General features: G+C 47.4%; 1 protein-coding gene across 3 annotated transcripts in view; it reads right to left on the bottom strand.

Moving 5' to 3' along the window:
• Positions 1 to 3,624: 3,624 nt before the first annotated feature.
• Positions 3,625 to 20,765, bottom strand: part of LOC141078019 (solute carrier family 66 member 2-like) — a 73,865-nt gene continuing 56,724 nt past the window's right edge. For all 3 annotated transcript variants that reach the window (XM_073564814.1, XM_073564815.1, XM_073564813.1), the window contains exons 4-5: positions 6,833 to 7,049; positions 3,625 to 4,274 (exon numbers count right to left, since the gene is read on the bottom strand). In XM_073564814.1, the coding sequence (XP_073420915.1) occupies positions 4,100 to 4,274; positions 6,833 to 7,049 (392 nt within the window). In that variant the 3' untranslated portion in view covers positions 3,625 to 4,099. The remainder of the gene's footprint in view (positions 4,275 to 6,832; positions 7,050 to 20,765) is intronic.

Genomic DNA, 20,765 nt, shown 5'->3' on the forward strand with positions numbered 1-20,765 from the left:
AATGCCCCCTATGTACAAGAATATAACTACTATAATACTGCCCCTATATACAAGAATATAACTACTATAATACTGCTCCTATATACAAGAATATAACTACTATAATACTGCCCCCTATGTACAAGAATATAACTACTATAATACTGCCCTATGTACAAGAATATAACTACTATAATACTGCCCTATGTACAAGAATATAACTACTATAATACTGCTCCTATATACAGGAATATAACTACTATAATACTGCTCCTGGGAGTTGGGGGGGTAGAATATGAAGTACTGTACTGCCCCCCAGTGGTGGTCATCAGCACACCCATCATCCCTTGTCATGGGGCTGTAGTTACACTGTGGTGCGAGGTCACATTCAGGCCCCAAGTGTATTCCATTCTATAAATCGCTCACTGAACGTGCACACGGCGGCTCAGGATCAGCAACATTTGCATCAGATATTAGGAGCGCGGCGTCTGCAGTCACCTCCAATTAAGTTTCCATCTATAAAACTCTGGAAACAATCTGCAGAGGCGTCACGGGCACAATGCAAATCTGCGGTCATACATATGGATGGAGGCTCATCTACATGTACCAGCGGTCACCGGCGGCGCAGGCTCATGTCTGCTCCACACCACCACTATTGTACGCTGTCCAGGCCACCAGTCCATGAGAGGCAGCTCAGCCAACGAGCCGCCATGATGAATAGGATGTAACAGCAGAATAGTGAGTGCAGCTCTGGAGGTGACTGGAGGATAAGACATGATTTAACAGCAGAAAAGTGAGTGCAGCTCTGGAGGTGACTGGAGGATGAGACACGATGTAACAGCAGAATAGTGACTGCAGCTCTGGAGGTGACTGGAGGATGAGACACGATGTAACAGGAGAATAGTGACTGCAGCTCTGGAGGTGACTGGAGGATAAGACACGATGTAACAGCAGAATAGTGACTGCAGCTCTGGAGGTGACTGGAGGATAAGACATGATGTAACAGCAGAAAAGTGAGTGCAGCTCTGGAGGTGACTGGAGGATAAGACACGATGTAACAGCAGAAAAGTGAGTGCAGCTCTGGAGGTGACTGGAGGATGAGACACGATGTAACAGCAGAATAGTGAGTGCAGCTCTGGAGGTGACTGGAGGATAAGACACGATGTAACAGCAGAATAGTGAGTGCAGCTCTGGAGGTGACTGGAGGATAAGACACGATGTAACAGCAGAATAGTGAGTGCAGCTCTGCAGGTGAGTGTTTCCATATTTGCTGGTGAGTCGCTCTGTCTCGGTCGTCCTCTGTATAATTTGTACATGTGATGATGCCAGTGCTGGCACCGCTCCCGCTCCCGCCATATGTGGTATTACAGTAATGCCCGCTGACCTCTGGCTCGTTACACACCGCACGGTGATGGAAGTCTGAGCACTGACCATGGATCAGGGGCATGCTGGGACTAATGGTTCCTGTAGATCTTACCAGAGATCTCAGACCCCTCTGTGTGACGCAGGTCCCCCGATTACGGCCCCATAGACTGACCCTGCAGTGTCCGGGCCGTGGGGCTGATCCTCGTCAGCTGCTCGCAGTGATGACTCACGAGGACGAGCATTACTCTGCAGCTGCACATCTAACGCTCCGGAGATTTTTTCCTCATTTTCAGATTCATGAGAAGCATCTGTGAGCGAAGAGGATTCCCGGGGATAGGGGACTGGCCGGACGCAGTGACTCGCTACTCCGCACACGTGGCGGCTCCTGGGGAGACGGTCGCTCGTCTTATTGGCCAGACCCCATAACCTCACTCTCCAACATCACTGAAGGGGAGCTTAATCGCCTCTTCTCCAAATCGCACCTCACAACCTGTGCACTCGGGCCCATCCCACCTCCTCCCTGACCTCGCCACCACACTTATCCCATCCCTAACCCACCTCTTCAACCTATCACTAACGTCCGGTACCTTCCCTTCTGCTTTCAAGCATGCCACAATCACGCCTATCCTCAAAAAGCCAACCCTCGACCCAACCGCTATGTCCAGCTATCGCCCAATATCGTTGCTCCCATTCGCTTCCAAACTCCTGGAGCTGCACGTCCACGCTGAACTTTCCTCCCACCTCTCATCTAACTCGCTCTTTGACAATCTACAATCTGGTTTCCGCCCCCATCACTCCACTGAGACGGCCCTGACCAAAATTACTAACGACCTACATACAGCCAAATCAAACGGACAATACTCTATACTCCTGCTTCTACACCTGTCCGCTGCCTTTGACACAGTTGACCACTGCCTCCTACTACAGATCCTCTCCTCCTCTGGCATCAAAGACCTCGCCCTATCCTGGATCTCCTCATACCTTTCCAACCGCATATTCAGCGTCTCCCACTCCCACACCAACTCCTCATCCCACCCTCTCTCTGTTGGAGTCCCCCAAGGCTCTGTTCTAGGACCCCTACTCTTCTCAATCTACACACTTGGTCTGGGGCAACTCATAAAGTCCCACGGATTCCAGTACCACCTTTATGCTGATGACACTCAGATCTACCTCTCTGGCCCAGACGTCACCTCTCTGCTGTCCAGAATCCCAGAGTGTCTATCAGCCATATCCTCCTTCTTCTCCTCCCGCTTCCTCAAACTCAATGTGGACAAATCTGAGCTCTTCATCTTTCCTCCATCTCTCAGATCTTCCTTACCCAACCTAGCTATAACAAGTGACGACATCACGCTTTCCCCCGTACCAGAGGTCCGCTGCCTCGGAGTAACCCTTGACTCTGCCCTGTCCTTCAAACCGCACATCCAAGCTCTTTCCACCTCCTGTCGCCTCCAGCTCAAAATTATTTCCAAAATCCGTCCTTTCCTCAACCCTCAATCTACTAAAATGCTTGTGCATGCCCTCATCATCTCCCGCCTCGACTACTGCAACATCCTTTTCTGTGGCCTCCTTGCTAACACTCTCGCACCTCTCCAGTCCATCCTTAACTCTGCTGCCCGACTAATTCATCTCTCTCCTCGCTACTCCTCCACTTCTCCCCTCTGCAAATCTCTTCACTGGCTCCCATTCCCTCAGCGTATCCAGTTCAAATTACTAATACTGACCTACAAGGCCATCTATAACCTGTCTCCCCCATATGTCTCTGAACTAATATCCCGAAATCTTCCCTCACGTAATCTATGGTCATCCCAAGACCTCCTTCTCTCCTCCACACTTATTCGCTCCTCACCCAACCGCCTCCAAGACTTCTCCCGAATATCCCCCATCCTCTGGAATTCTTTGCCCCAACAAGTCCGACTATCAACCACATTTGTATTCTTCAGACTGAACCTGAAAACCCACCTCTTCAGGGAAGCCTACAGCTTGCAATGACCCCGCTGCCTCCTCACCACTACCAGTGATATCACCTCAACCATCACCGGAACTTCTGCAACCCCCCAACCTAATGTCTCCTTCTCCACCATCCTGTAGCATGTAAGCCCCCCCGGGGCAGGGTCCTCTCTCCCCTCTGTATCAGTCTGTGATTGTTAGTTTACTGTAAGTGATATCTGTAATTTGTATGTAACCCCGTCTCATGTACAGCACCACGGAACCAATGGCGCTATAGAAATAATAATAATAATTACAGGTTTACATATAATAATGACAGACCGCACGCAGCGCTCGGGGCAGTGACCGTCAGCAGCACACAACCTTTATTACCTGACAGGACGAGCACACCCCGCTGCCCTGACTCCTAGCAGTCACAGGGATAGATGACGTGTGATCAGCTGCAGGGGTACAGTGATTGGCTGCAGTAGTCACATGAATAGAGGACACAAGATCAGCTGCAGTAGACACATGGATAGAGGACATGTGATCAGCTGCAGGGGTACAGAGTCCAGAGGAGAACAGGTCAGTTGTGATTTTGCCAGACCCCTCCTATGGGGCGAGGAGATCACCAGGCCCTGTCTGTGGTGGATGGTGTGGCAGGAGCACAACGGGGCCCAGGTCCTGCGGAGTCTCCTCATCTCTCCCCTCTGGGTGTCAGGATGATGGCTGCACATATAGCACTTGTATATAACATCTCTTTGGTCTCCAGCTTCAATCCTTGTGGCCCCCGAGCCTTGTTCCCTGCCCTCCAGTGATTTGCAGCTCCTCAGCCAAACTTGATGTGAGGCTGCTGGTTGTAGTACCACACCTGGAGGAGGATGAGGGTGTCCAGGCAGATCTGCAGGGCTCCGCACAGCCAGAACTGGGCCGGGGTAGCCCTAATGATGAAGTATGAGGTCTTAAAGCAGTCGCCGGCGGTCCACAGCACGACCATCTTCACACTAATGGGGAAACACGGAGAGGAGAGTGAGGCCTGGGGTCTCACTGGGAGAAGGGTGAGGTCCAGGAACGGCACCGGAAAGAGGGTGAGGTCTGGGGCCGACGCTGCGAGGAGGGCTAGGTCCGGGGCCGATGCCGGGAAGAGGGCAAGGTCTGAGACCGGCACGGGAAACAGGGTGAGGTTTAGCACCGGAAAGAGGGTGAGGTCCGGGGCCGACACTGGGAGGAGGGCGAGGTCCGGGACAGACTCCGGGAGGAGGGTGAGGTCAGAGGACCGCACCGGAAAGAGGGCCAGGGCCGACACAGGGAAGAGGGCTAGGTCCGGGGCTGACGCCGCGAGGAGGGCGAGGTCTGGGACCGACACCGGGAGGAGGGCTAGGTCCGGGGCCGACGCCACGAGGAGGGCTAGGTCCGGGACCGACGCCGGGAGGAGGGCGAGGTCTGGGACCGGCACCGGAAAGAGGGCTAGGTCCGGGGCCGACACTGGGAGGAGGGTGAGGTCCGGGGCCGACACTGGGAGGAGGGCTAGGTCCGGGGCCGACACTGGGAGGAGGGCGAGGTCCGGGGCCGACACTGGGAGGAGGGTGAGGTCAGAGGACCGGCACCGGGAGGAGGGCTAGGTGCGGGGCCGCCGCCGCGAGGAGGGCTAAGTCCAGAACTGACGCCGGGAGGAGGGCGAGGTATGGGACCGGCACCGGAAAAAGGGCTAGGTATGGGGCCGACGCCGGGAGGAGGGCTAGGTCCGGGACCGACGCCGGAAGGAGGGCTAGGTCCGGGACCGACGCCGGAAGGAGGGCGAGGTCCGGGACCGACGCCGGAAGGAGGGCGAGGTCCGGGACCGACGCCGGAAGGAGGGCGAGGTCCGGGACCGACGCCGGAAGGAGGGCGAGGTCCGGGACCGACGACGGGAGGAGGGTGAAGACTGGGACCCAAATTGATCCGTAAGAAGAGGGCCACGGCACATTTCTCCCTCCATTATTTCTGTGGCAATGTCCCTGACGATCATCTACAGGCTGTCAGGGCCGAGAACGGCCATGTGTGGCTGCCTGCCCATAATATAGCAATTACTCTATGGAGGCTGGAGCACTGGCATTTGAGGGAAGCCCCTGATCTGGGACCCTGGAGATCAGCAGCACTGAGGACATCAGCAAGGATTCATCTCACACTTTATATCCTCCCATGGCTGCTGTTCATCCTGGGCCTCCTATTTCGTGATACCGTCACCCCTGTATACGGTGCAGTAATAGAGTCATGCGCCATTACAACGATGGGGAGTCTTCAGGGGCACAATCGTCGTAAGAAAGGGCCACCGTCCATGGAGCAGGGGGCGAGGCTGACAGCCTCTCACACTGTGTGCAGCCAGGCTACATGAGGGTCTGGTGCTGTGGTATACGGGGCGTGGATCTGGTGCTGTGGCATAGGGGCGTGGATCTGGTGCTGTGGCATACGGGGCGTGGATCTGGTGCTGTGGCATACGGGGCGTGGATCTGGTGCTGTGGCATACGGGGCGCGGATCTGGTGCTGTGGCATACGGGCGTGGATCTGGTGCTGTGGTATAGGGGCGCGGATCTGGTGCTGTGGTATAGGGGCGAGGATCTGGTGCTGTGGCATACGGGGCGCGGATCTGGTGCTGTGGCATACGGGCGTGGATCTGGTGCTGTGGCATACGGGGCGCGGATCTGGTGCTGTGGCATACGGGGCGCGGATCTGGTGCTGTGGTATAGGGGCGCGGATCTGGTGCTGTGGCATACGGGCGTGGATCTGGTGCTGTGGTATAGGGGCGCGGATCTGGTGGTGTGGCATACGGGGCGTGGATCTGGTGCTGTGGCATACGGGGCGCGGATCTGGTGCTGTGGCATACGGAGCGTGGATCTGGTGCTGTGGCATACGGGCGTGGATCTGGTGCTGTGGTATACGGGGCGCGGATCTGGTGCTGTGGCATACGGGCGTGGATCTGGTGCTGTGGCATACGGGGAGCGGATCTGGTGCTGTGGCATACGGGGAGCGGATCTGGTGCTGTGGCATACGGGGCGTGGATCTGGTGCTGTGGCATTCGGGGCACGGATCTGGTGCTGTGGCATACGGGCGTGGATCTGGTGCTGTGGTATAGGGGTGCGGATCTGGTGCTGTGGTATAGGGGCGAGGATCTGGTGCTGTGGTATAGGGGCGAGGATCTGGTGCTGTGGTATAGGGGCGTGGATCTGGTGCTGTGGTATACAGGGCATGGATCTGGTGCTGTGGTATAGGGGCGCGGATCTGGTGCTGTGGCATACGGGCGTGGATCTGGTGCTGTGGCATACGGGGCGTGGATCTGGTGCTGTGGCATACGGGGCGTGGATCTGGTGCTGTGGCATACGGGGCGTGGATCTGGTGCTGTGGCATACGGGGCGCGGATCTGTTGCTCGGTGGATCTGGGGATGCTTTGTTCCTCTGGATTCTTCTGACACTTGGTGGCATTGTGACAGGTCCTCCCTGGGGTAGCGGGGTCCATCAGTCACAGACACCAGTGTCACTGCGCCCCCAGTGATTACTTCTCCAGATACATGCACATTGCTTTTACCTCATTCCCTGGGTGGACTTGTTCCTGAGGTTCTGAAGCAGCTGAGGAAGTCCCAATGTGGCCTCAGTCAGAAGAGCGACTAATCCCAGACCCTCCACAAAGATGGGGACATCCAGGAGGACATAAGTGAGGAGCGCCACCAAGATGGCCAGCGACAGGCAGAATTGCACGTAATCCTCAATGCGGCTCCATTGCCAGAAGTAGCCAAGATCAAAATCTGCAAAGACAAGTGTAAGGGTCAGATCCTCCTGGCCGGGGTCCTGACCTCCCCCCTGACACTGAGGCTTCAGACACAAGCAGCAAACACAAGAATATTTCTGATCTGGAGGTCATTGCCCATAAAGGCTCTCAGGAACGCTGCCAGAGGATGGTGTCCAGCTATGCATCACATGTGCAGCAAGTTATAACAGCCAGAAAAACAGGAGGTCATGACAGCCAAAAGGGGCAGCAGGTTATGCAAGTCAGAGAGTCAGCAAATCTAAATAGTCAGTGAGACAGCAGGTCACGACAGCCAGAGAGACAGCAGGTCACAACAGCCAGAGAGACAGCAGGTCACAACAGCCAGAGAGACAGCAGGTCACGACAGCCAGAGAGACAGCAGATTATGACAGCCAAGGGGTCTGTACTAAGTATTAATGACACTTGTCATGAAGGGGTAAATAATCCAGTAACCACAGCATTCTGTGCAGAAGAAGCCACCTGTTAGGGTGTGTGCACACGCTGCGGATTCTGCTGCGGATTGATCCGCGCGGATTTTGCAAAATCCGCAGGTAAACCAACATGTCAAAAGTCCTGCGGTTTACCTGCGGTTTATCATCTCTACAATGGAGGAGAAAGGAAACCACTGCGGAATCCGCACAAAGAAGTGACATGTCAATTCTTTATGCGGATTACAAACCGCAGCAAAACTGCACGGAAAAATCTGCACCGTCTGCACAGCGGTTTCCATTTCCCATAGGGAATAATGGTACTGTACACCGCAGCAGAATCCGCAGCGTGTGCACACAGCCTTACATTTCTTGTGTCCAGCTATTTATAATTGTTCTTGTTTCATTTGTTTATTGTAAATGTCACTAAAAACCTGAATACACCTGAGAGGGGGCGCCGCTACCTCTCTACACACACGGATATGTTATAGTCACCAACGTCTCTGGCAATTCAGCAGTGTCCCCCAGAGAATAGATAAAGCACCGCACACCGACCGCCACAGAGCAGAGACCGCCACAGAGAAGAGACCGCCACAGGGCAGAGGAAGAATCAACACAGAAAATATCAAGATCCTCCACATTACAGAAACATCACCCCACAGGAGAGACCGAAAATACAGTGTAATGTGCAGTATTATAGTAGTTATATTCTTGTACATAGGGGCAGTATTATAGTAGTTATATTCTTGTACATAGGGGCAGTATTATAGTAGTTATATTCTTGTACATAGAGGCAGTATTATAGTAGTTATATTCTTGTACATAGGAGCAGTATTATAGTAGATATATTCTTGTACATAGGGGGCAGTATTATAGTAGTTATATTCTTGTACATAGGGAGCAGTATTATAGTAGTTATATTCTTGTACATAGGGGGCAGTATTATAGTAGTTATATTCTTGTATATAGGGGGCAGTATTATAGTAGTTATATTCTTGTACATAGGAGCAGTATTATAGTAGTTATATTCTTGTACATAGGAGCAGTATTATAGTAGTTATATTCTTGTATATAGGAGCAGTATTATAGTAGTTATATTCTTGTACATAGGAGCAGTATTATAGTAGTTATATTCTTGTACATAGGGAGCAGTATTATAGTAGTTATATTCTTGTATATAGGAGCAGTATTATAGTAGTTATATTCTTGTACATAGGAGCAGTATTATAGTAGTTATATTCTTGTACATAGAGAGCAGTATTATAGTAGTTATATTCTTGTATATATGGGCAGTATTATAGTAGTTATATTCTTGTATATATGGGCAGTATTATAGTAGTTATATTCTTGTATATATGGGCAGTATTATAGTAGTTATATTCTTGTACATAGGAGCAGTATTATAGTAGTTATATTCTTGTACATAGAGAGCAGTATTATAGTAGTTATATTCTTGTATATATGGGCAGTATTATAGTAGTTATATTCTTGTACATAGGGAGCAGTATTATAGTAGTTATATTCTTGTACATAGGGGGCAGTATTATAGTAGTTATATTCTTGTACATAGGGAGCAGTATTATAGTAGATATATTCTTGTACATAGGGAGCAGTATTATAGTAGTTATATTCTTGTATATATGGGCAGTATTATAGTAGTTATATTCTTGTACATAGGGAGCAGTATTATAGTAGTTATATTCTTGTACATAGGGAGCAGTATTATAGTAGATATATTCTTGTACATAGGGAGCAGTATTATAGTAGATATATTCTTGTACATAGGGAGCAGTATTATAGTAGTTATATTCTTGTACATAGGGGGCAGTATTATAGTAGTTATATTCTTGTATATATGGGCAGTATTATAGTAGTTATATTCTTGTACATAGGGAGCAGTATTATAGTAGTTATATTCTTGTACATAGGGAGCAGTATTATAGTAGATATATTCTTGTACATAGGGAGCAGTATTATAGTAGTTATATTCTTGTACATAGGGAGCAGTATTATAGTAGTTATATTCCTGTACATAGGGGGCAGTATTATAGTAGTTATATTCTTGTACATAGGGGGCAGTATTATAGTAGTTATATTCTTGTACATAGGGGGCAGTATTATAGTAGTTATATTCCTGTACATCGGGGGCAGTATTATAGTAGTTATATTCTTGTATATATGGGCAGTATTATAGTAGTTATATTCCTGTACATAGGGGCAGTATTATAGTAGTTATATTCTTGTATATATGGGCAGTATTATAGTAGTTATATTCTTGTACATATTGGGCAGTATTATAGTAGTTATATTCTTGTACATAGGGAGCAGTATTATAGTACATATATTCTTGTACATAGGGAGCAGTATTATAGTAGTTATATTCTTGTATATATGGGCAGTATTATAGTAGTTATATTCTTGTACATAGGGAGCAGTATTATAGTAGATATATTCTTGTACATAGGGAGCAGTATTATAGTAGTTATATTCTTGTACATAGGGGGCAGTATTATAGTAGTTATATTCTTGTACATAGGGAGCAGTATTATAGTAGATATATTCTTGTACATAGGGGCAGTATTATAGTAGTTATATTATTGTATATATGGGCAGTATTATAGTAGTTATATTCTTGTACATAGGGAGCAGTATTATAGTAGATATATTCTTGTACATAGGGAGCAGTATTATAGTAGTTATATTCTTGTACATAGGGGGCAGTATTATAGTAGTTATATTCCTGTACATAGGGGGCAGTATTATAGTAGTTATATTCTTGTACATAGGGGGCAGTATTATAGTAGTTATATTCTTGTACATAGGGGGCAGTATTATAGTAGTTATATTCCTGTACATAGGGGGCAGTATTATAGTAGTTATATTCTTGTATATATGGGCAGTATTATAGTAGTTATATTCCTGTACATAGGGGCAGTATTATAGTAGTTATATTCTTGTATATATGGGCAGTATTATAGTAGCTATATTCTTGTACATAGGGGGCAGTATTATAGTAGTTATATTCTTGTACATAGGAGCAGTATTATAGTAGTTATATTCTTGTATATATGGGCAGTATTATAGTAGTTATATTCTTGTACATAGGGGCAGTATTATAGTAGTTATATTCTTGTACATAGGGGCAGTATTATAGTAGTTATATTCTTGTATATAGGGGCAGTATTATAGTAGTTATATTCTATATAGGAGCAGTATTATAGTAGTTATATTCTTGTACATAGAAGTATTATAGTAGTTATATTCTTGTACATAGGAGCAGTATTATAGTAGTTATATTCTTGTACATAGGGGCAGTATTATAGTAGTTATATTCTTGTACATAGGGGCAGTATTATAGTAGTTATATTCTTGTACATAGGAGCAGTATTATAGTAGTTATATTCTTGTACATAGAAGTATTATAGTAGTTATATTCTTGTACATAGGGAGCAGTATTATAGTAGTTATATTCTTGTACATAGGGGCAGTATTATAGTAGTTATATTCTTGTATATAGGGGCAGTATTATAGTAGTTATATTCTATATAGGAGCAGTATTATAGTAGTTATATTCTTGTACATAGAAGTATTATAGTAGTTATATTCTTGTACATAGGAGCAGTATTATAGTAGTTATATTCTTGTACATAGGAGCAGTATTATAGTAGTTATATTCTTGTACATAGGGGACAGTATTATAGTAGTTATATTCTTGTACATAGGGGACAGTATTATAGTAGTTATATTCTTGTACATAGGAGCAGTATTATAGTAGATATATTCTTGTACATAGGAGCAGTATTATAGTAGTTATATTCTTGTACATAGGAGCAGTATTATAGTAGTTATATTCTTGTACATAGGGGCAGTATTATAGTAGTTATATTCTTGTACATAGGGGACAGTATTATAGTAGTTATATTCTTGTACATAGGAGCAGTATTATAGTAGTTATATTCTTGTACATAGGGAGCAGTATTATAGTAGTTATATTCTTGTACATAGGGGCAGTATTATAGTAGTTATATTCTTGTACACAGGGGACAGTATTATAGTAGTTATATTCTTGTACATAGGGGCAGTATTATAGTAGTTATATTCTTATACATAGGGGCAGTATTAAAGTAGTTATATTCTTGTACATAGGGGCAGTATTATAGTAGTTATATTCTTGTACATAGGGGGCAGTATTATAGTAGATATATTCTTGTACATAGGGGCAGTATTATAGTAGTTATATTCTTGTACATAGGAGGCAGTATTATAGTAGTTATATTCTTGTACATAGGAGCAGTATTATAGTAGTTATATTCTTGTACATAAGGGGCAGTATTATAGTAGTTATATTCTTGTACATAGGGGCAGTATTATAGTAGTTATATTCTTGTACATAGGGGCAGTATTATAGTAGTTATATTCTTGTACATAAGAGCAGTATTATAGTAGTTATATTCTTGTACATAGGGGCAGTATTATAGTAGTTATATTCTTGTACATAAGAGCAGTATTATAGTAGTTATATTCTTGTACATAGGAGGCAGTATTAAAGTAGTTATATTCTTGTACATAGGGGCAGTATTATAGTAGTTATATTCTTGTACATAAGAGCAGTATTATAGTAGTTATATCCCGCAGTCTGGGGATTTTTAGATTATCTGACACTTCCTCCCAGATCTTCCTCCCTCCCCAGCAATCACATATAAAGTGCTCAACAGTCTCCTCCTGCTGACAACCAAGGGGACAATTCCGATCAGAGACACACAGATGTTTCAGGTTCCCTCTGACAAAGAGCCGACTATGCAGTGAAAGCCAAGTGACATCAAACAGTTTAGGAGGAAGCCGTTTCCCGTTTAGGAACCTAAGGCTTTCCTGCAGGGTGGTGGTGACACAATCTCTCAGGGCCAGTGGAGAGTAGAAGAAAGTCCTACATACACGAGCATACAGGTCTCTTCTCGTACTGCTCTCAATGTAAGACCTCTCCAGTCCCCACCTCCTAACACACTTCAGTCCATAGTCCAGATACTGGGGGAGGTGGTCACCTGTCCATCTCCTCCTCTTGAGACTGCCGCCTCGCACCCAAGATTCTGCAAAAGGCAATATCCAGTACCTGATACTATTTACCCACAGGGAGCTACTGTTTGAGTCCATGTTCCCAAAATTCACCTTTAGAAACAAGGAGTCAAAGAAAACCCTTGGATTCAACATATACAGCCCACCCTCTCTCCGCCGTAGGTACGTTATTCCCCTCTTTATTAGGTTCATCCTATTCCACCACAAGAGCTGGAAGAACAGGCTGAAGAGCCTCGCTGAGAAAGATTCTGGCAATGGGAAAATTACAGAGACATACAAGAAAACGGGGACCAGGTAAGTCTTCAACATTGTGACCCTTTCTCTGTAGGTCAGCCTCCAGTTCTTCCCATCGCTGAACCTTTGCATTTCCGGTTTCCAATTTCTCCTCCCAATTTAGCGTGGCATTATCATCCCTCCCAAATTTAACCCCAAGGATCTTAATATGGGTGGAGGCTTTGGAAAACTGCGGCAGATCAAAGCTGGGCTCAGTATCTAATGTCCACAGAGCTTGACTCTTTTCAAGGTTGACAAGAGACCCGGAGGCCTCTGAGTAGCTTCTGATGGACGCAGATAACCTCTGCACCTCACGAGGATTGAGGATCACCAGCGTCACATCGTCCGCATAGGCAACAACATTCAGAGGCGGGCAGTGGGGGACCGGCACCCCCTGAAAATCGCACTCCTGCAGTGACCTCAGAAACGGGTCTAGGGCAAAAACATACAGGAGCGGACTCATTGGGCAGCCCTGTCTCACCCCCGCCCCAACTCCAAAAGTGTCACCCTGCCAACCATTAATCAGAGGAAAGCTCACCGCCTCTCTGTACAACGTCTTCAGCCAATCCACAAATTGTCCCGGAATACCGTACTTTGACAAAGTGGCCCACAGATAGTCGTGATCAACCCTGTCAAAGGCTTTAGCCTGGTCCAGACGGACAACATATCTCCCACACCGCAGAGCTTTACATCTCTCAAACATCTCCCGTATCGAGATGACCGCTCCAGAGATGTTCCGCCCTTTTACTGTGCCAAACTGAGAGCCTGCCAACAGTGCCGGGGACAAACAGACTAATCTAGAAAATAGGATCTTTGCTAGAATCTTCCTGTCCGCATTCAAGAGGGCAATCGGCCTCCAGTTTTTGATGTCGCTCGGCTCTTTACCTTTAGACAGCAGAATTAACGAGGACACTCTCATGGATGGAGGCATCAGGTGATTTTCTAGACAATTTCTATACACATCCATGAGAATTGGAGCCAGGAGGTCTCTGAATTTCTTATAAAATTCTGCCGTTATACCATCTGGACCTGGTGCCTTCTTCAGATGCAACTTATCAATGGCCTCCTTAACTTCTTCCACCGTTATTTCTGCTGTCAAAGGAGAGAAGTCCAGATCATTAGTATCAGGCACTGGAGTTGCCTCCAAGAATTGAGTCATCTTATCTTTATCCAAAACTTTCCTCTGAAACAAGTCAGCATAGTAAGATCTCGACACCTCCAGGATACCCTCCCGTGAATCCTGCAATACACCCTGGGAGTCGGTGAGACCCGTGACCATTTTTTTGGCCACCCTCTCCCTGAAATTCTCAAAGGGATCAGGGGCCCCTAAGGACCCATAATCCCGTTCAAGAACCAGGGAGGTATACCTGCTATACTGATACTGCTTTATCTCAGATTTCAGCCGGTCGATCTTCACTTTGTCATCCCCGCCCGCCGAATACAGTGACTCCAATTCTTTGCGCAGCTTCAGGTACTGGCTATACTTATTCCTCCCTTTATTAACTGACAGTCTCTTTAAGAGGGATCTGATATCCTCCTTGACGTCCTCCCACCAGTCGGTCATGTTGTCATAGAAGTCAACCCTCTCTAGATGAAGCTGGATAAGGGAGTGAACACGGCTCTGAACATAGGCTTCATCCAGGAGACTGGAATTGAGCTTCCACAACCCTCTACCAATGTCCGGACGGTTAGAGGAACCCAAAGAGAAGCACAAGGCGAGGTGATCAGAGTAAGGGACGACCTTCTCACTCAGGGCGCCGACAGCCTCAGTAGGACTGACAAAAGCAAAATCTATCCTACTGCTCCTGTTGGAACATGAATATGTGAATTTTAGCTGTCGCCCACCCAGTGTGAAAACGTCAGTCAGTCCTGCCTGCATTATGTTATGTAGGACCTTACCGTCCCTGGTCACTGCCCTGCCTGAAGAGCTGTCACCTGATGTCATTATGGCATTAAAGTCCCCCGCCATCACCACTGGAAGAGAAGTGAAGAGGTAAGGCTTGACGTCATTAAACAGCTGGATCCTGTCAGTCACTGTCTGTGGCCCATAGATGTTAATAAGCCGGAGTCGCCTCCCATGGACAGTGACTTCCAGGACCAGACATCTTCCCATGACCACCTCCGTTATACTATGCACAGTCACATCATTGGTGTTAAACAGGACAGCGACCCCGGCGTAAGGCTCCACAGCCAGTGACCAGAAAGAAGGACCGGACCGCCATTCCCTCTCAGCCTCTCTCATAAGCCCCAGAGATGTCAGTCGTGTCTCCTGCAGGAAGATGACATCTGTGTCCAGATATTTGAGATGTTCATACACCGTGTGTCTAGTTCTCCTCAGCTTAATGCTATTCACATTGCTCGAGGTCACTGTCAATGAGAACCCCGCCATCACAGCACAATATAGAAGGAGCAGAGTAACAGCCATCATCATGAGTCAGAGATGTTCTGTCCACCACTGGTGTCCATGTCAGACTCTGAGGGTCCACAGATAAGGGCTTCCGCTTTGGCGGGGGATGGTCCTCTATGTCCCTGTCACACTCAGCATCAACTTTCCTCAACTCTTCCTCATAATCGTCACCATTGGAGTCAAATAAAACTCCATACTTGTTGGACACGACCATCACTCCTGCAGAATTCTGAACCTTCTTGCTAGCAGTCTGACCAGTGTCATATTCTGCCTCAGGTTTACGGGAGGATGTGTTCTTTTTCTTCCTTTTATTATTATTAAGGTTCCAGTCATCAGATACAGACAGCGATGCTGAAGGGGGGGCTATCTGAGGCTGCTGGACCTGATGGACGACCTCCATGTTCCCCTGTGCACCCTGCTTCTCTGGTGCTGCCTGAGTGAACTCCTGGTGGACATCTGAGCTGGTCAGCATCTCTCCTGACATTAAATCCTCCTCCTCATGTGTCCCTGCCACCACATCCTCATCCTCCTGAGCCTCTGCCCCTGCCATCACTATCTCATCAGGGAAGACTCTGCAGATGTTGTGCCAGGCGTCTGGACAGTCCCTGTGAGGGTGGCCCATCCTACCACAGAGGTTGCACCTGACGTCCCGGCAGTCCGCAGCGACATGGCCGATTGCCCCACACAGACTGCACTTCACCACAGTACAGGCGTTTGCCAGATGACCTTTCCCACCACATTTGAAGCACTTTCTGGGTTGCCCAGGATAATAACACCTTCCCTTCTCCCTCCCAATGAAGAAGGAGTTGGGTAAGTGGGCAGTGATGTTATTACATTGCCGCAATTTTACCAAGACCCGCCACCCCATTGTCCAGATACCATCCTCATCTCTGACCTTGGTGAGTCCAGAGACGAGGTCACAGTGTCTCCGGAGCCACACCTCGATGTCCTGTGGAGGAACGGCCTCATTCCAGAAGGTGATATTCACTGTGACAGTGTCCGGCCTGGAGATAGGAACCAACACAAACTTATTCCAGCCCTCAGCATCTCTGAACTTGGGGTAATTGGCCCAGAATCTATCCAGGTCAGACATGAGCTTGAAGCTGACCTCGTAGCCCTGCCTGTCCTGAAGATTAGACACTGCCAGTATCTCATTTGCCACAAACCCCATCTGGCCGCAGAGCAGCTCTCTCACCACATACCTGCGTTGTGGCAGATCCTCCTTGGCACCTATGTATTTAAACCGCACCACATTAATGTGTTTGAATGTCTGGCCGGTGTACCTGGCGCTGGAAGTGAAGGATGGGGCGCCGCGGCTCCAGGCATTCCTGGGGGGCACCTGCCGGGTCACACTGGGCTGACTGACAGGGAGAGGGCCTGCAGCAGGGGGGGCTGTCACACCTTGTGGACTAGATGGCAAAGGGGGATAATCACACATATCATGCACATTATCATGAGCAGCATCATTATCATCAGACGTCCATTACAGAATGTGAAACCCCTCCAACCCCCGACCCCATGGGCACAGCATCCCCAGCCACAGTCTGTGCTTCAGCCTCAGCCTCGGCCTCATCAGCACAAACAGTCTCACATATACTGTCCTGCTCCTGTGTGGGGCATTCTGGGACCTGTGGTGCCTCTGCTGGAGTCTGCAGTGTATGCTCCTGTTCACACTGAGCTGCCTCAGCCTCATCAACACAAACAGTCTCACAAATACTGCCCTGCTCCTGTGTGGGGCATTCTGGGACCTGTGGTGCCTCTGCTGGAGTCTGCAGTGTGTGCTCCTGTTCACACTCGGCTGCCTCAGCCTCATCAACACAAACAGTCTCACAAATACTGTCCTGCTCCTGTGTGGGGCATTCTGGGACCTGTGGTGCCTCTGCTGCAGTCTGCAGTGTGTGCTCCTGTTCACACTGAGCTGCCTCAGCCTCATCAGCACAAACAGTCTCACATACACTGTCCTGCTCCTGTGTGGGGCATTCTGGGACCTGTGGTGCCTCTGCTGGAGTCTGCAGTGTGTGCTCCTGTTCACACTCGGCTGCCTCAGCCTCATCAACACAAACAGTCTCACAAATACTGTCCTGCTCCTGTGTGGGGCATTCTGGGACCTGTGGTGCCTCTGCTGCAGTCTGCAGTGTATGCTCCTGTTCACACTGAGCTGCCTCAGCCTCATCAGCACAGTCTCACATACACTGTCCTGCTCCTGTGTGGGGCATTCTGGGACCTGTGGTGCCTCTGCTGCAGTCTGCAGTGTGTGCTCCTGTTCACACTCGGCTGCCTCAGCCTCATCAACACAAACAGTCTCACATATACCGTCCTGCTCCTGTGTGGGGCACTCTGGGACCTGTGGTGCCTCTGCTGGAGTCTGCAGTGTGTGCTCCTGTTCACACTCGGCTGCCTCAGCCTCATCAGCACAAACAGTCTCACATACACTGTCCTGCTCCTGTGTGGGGCACTCTGGGACCTGTGGTGCCTCTGCTGGAGTCTGCAGTGTGTGCTCCTGTTCACACTCGGCTGCCTCAGCCTCATCAGCACAAACAGTCTCACATACACTGTCCTGCTCCTGTGTGGGGCATTCTGGGACCTGTGGTGCCTCTGCTGGAGTCTGCAGTGTGTGCTCCTGTTCACACTCGGCTGCCTCAGCCTCATCAGCACAAACAGTCTCACATACACTGTCCTGCTCCTGTGTGGGGCATTCTGGGACCTGCGGTGCCTCTGCTGGAGTCTGCAGTGTGTGCTCCTGTTCACACTGAGCTGCCTCAGCCTCATCAGCACAAACAGTCTCACATAAACTGTCCTGCTCCTGTGTGGGGCATTCTGGGACTTGTGGTGCCTCTGCTACAGTCTGAAGTGTATGCTCCTGTTCACACTGAGCTTCCTGCTGCTGCAGCTGTTTCCCCTCCTGGAAGCAGAAGCGGGCAGCCTGTAACACTGGCCGTGTCCGCTGCAGGGGGGTCCCGTCCTGAACATCAGGGGTCCTGGCCTCTACAGCACAGCCCTGCTTATAGGAGGCGAACCGCTCCCGGTTCCTGTAGGTCTCTGCCAGGGGCCCCATGCTCTCCAGCACAGACTCAGTGTCCTGCACAACACTCGCCAGCTGTACACCCAGTGTGTTCAGTCTCAGGTCATAGGCGTCATTACTGGCAGGATTAGTGGTCTTTAGACTATAGATGAAGTCTACCTCCATTTGCAGCGCTTTTTTTTGCTGCTGTAACTCACCCAGTTTTCGGACAAGTCCCGGTATCTCATCCGCTAGCTGCAGCTCGGGTGCACGCGCCGGCCCACAGGTTTAGTCTTGACCACGGGTACAGGGGTTTTGAAGACCGTCTTGTGCGGGTCCACCACGGATGGTTTTGTGGCCCCTTGGCTGGATGCAGGCTCCGCAGCAGGTTTATCGCTGCCACCTGACTGTGACCGTGTGCGTCCTGACCGCGCCATACTGCCATGCTGCTGTAGGTTCTCCTGCATTGTCTGCCTTTCCAAAGACGTCCGTCTCTGTCTGGAAGCAGGAGAGGTGATCTGCACAGCTGGGGCCGATCTCACCTGTGCACCTGGCAGGAGCTGCTTACTGACTGGGGAGCTACAAGACTTCACATTCTGCTGGTTTCCATCACTCACAGAGACTTTTCCTTCTTGCTTCTTTCCTGGAACTGGAGAAGGTTTTCCTCCCACAACTTCACAGAACTGCTGCAGCTTTGACTCGCTGCATTCACAGGACTCACAGTGGCTTTGGGATTAACATTCCCATTGGTAGAAACCTGGGAGGCTTGTCCCAGTGTAGGCCGGGAAGCCTGGGCCTTGCCTGGGGAGCTTCCCCGCCCAGGGTGGCCCCTCCCTGGGCTTGCTCCAAACATGAGGAGAACCACTGACACACAACCTCACAGCTAGGAGGCAGTATTATAGTAGTTTTATTCTTGTATATAGGGGGCAGTATTATAGTAGTTATATTCTTGTACATAGGAGCAGTATTATAGTAGTTATATTCTTGTATATAGGGGGCAGTATTATAGTAGTTATATTCTTGTACATAGCAGTATTATAGTAGTTATATTCTTGTACATAGGAGCAGTATTATAGTAGTTATATTCTTGTACACAGGAGCAGTATTATAGTAGTTATATTCTTGTACATACGGGGCAGTATTATAGTAGTTATATTCTTGTACATACGGGGCAGTATTATAGTAGTTATATTCTTGTACATAGCGGGCAGTATTATAGTAGTTATATTCTTGTACATAGCAGTATTATAGTAGTTATATTCTTGTACATACGGGGCAGTATTATAGTAGTTATATTCTTGTACATACGGGGCAGTATTATAGTAGTTATATTCTTGTACATAGGAGCAGTATTATAGTAGTTATATTCTTGTACATAGGGGCAGTATTATAGTAGTTATATTCTTGTACATAGGAGCAGTATTATAGTAGATATATTCTTGTACATAGGGCAGTATTATAGTAGTTATATTCTTGCACATAGGAGCAGTATTATAGTAGTTATATTCTTGTACATAGGGGGCAGTATTATAGTAGTTATATTCTTGTACATAGGAGCAGTATTATAGCAGTTATATTTTGTACATAGGAGCAGTATTATAGTAGTTATATTCTTGTACATAGGGGCAGTATTATAGTAGTTATATTCTTGTACATAGGAGCAGTATTATAGTAGTTATATTCTTGTACATAGGGCAGTATTATAGTAGTTATATTCTTGTACATACGGAGCAGTATTATAGTAGTTATATTCTTGTACATAGGAGCAGTATTATAGTAGTTATATTCTTGTACATAGGGCAGTATTATAGTAGTTATATTCTTGTACATACGGAGCAGTATTATAGTAGTTATATTCTTGTACATAGGGGCAGTATTATAGTAGTTATATTCTTGTACATAGGGGACAGTATTATAGTAGTTATATTCTTGTACATAGGAGCAGTATTATAGTAGTTATATTCTTGTACATAGGGAGCAGTATTATAGTAGTTATATTCTTGTACATAGGGGCAGTATTATAGTAGTTATATTCTTGTACACAGGGGACAGTATTATAGTAGTTATATTCTTGTACATAGGGGCAGTATTATAGTAGTTATATTCTTATACATAGGGGCAGTATTAAAGTAGTTATATTCTTGTACATAGGGGCAGTATTATAGTAGTTATATTCTTGTACATAGGGGGCAGTATTATAGTAGATATATTCTTGTACATAGGGGCAGTATTATAGTAGTTATATTCTTGTACATAGGAGGCAGTATTATAGTAGTTATATTCTTGTACATAGGAGCAGTATTATAGTAGTTATATTCTTGTACATAAGGGGCAGTATTATAGTAGTTATATTCTTGTACATAGGGGCAGTATTATAGTAGTTATATTCTTGTACATAGGGGCAGTATTATAGTAGTTATATTCTTGTACATAAGGGCAGTATTAAAGTAGTTATATTCTTGTACATAGGGGCAGTATTATAGTAGTTATATTCTTGTACATAAGAGCAGTATTATAGTAGTTATATCCCGCAGT

This window comes from Dendrobates tinctorius, unplaced genomic scaffold (genome assembly GCF_039654945.1).
Source record: "Dendrobates tinctorius isolate UK_male_01 unplaced genomic scaffold, ASM3965494v1 ptg000490l, whole genome shotgun sequence".
Classification (NCBI taxonomy): domain Eukaryota; kingdom Metazoa; phylum Chordata; class Amphibia; order Anura; family Dendrobatidae; genus Dendrobates; species Dendrobates tinctorius.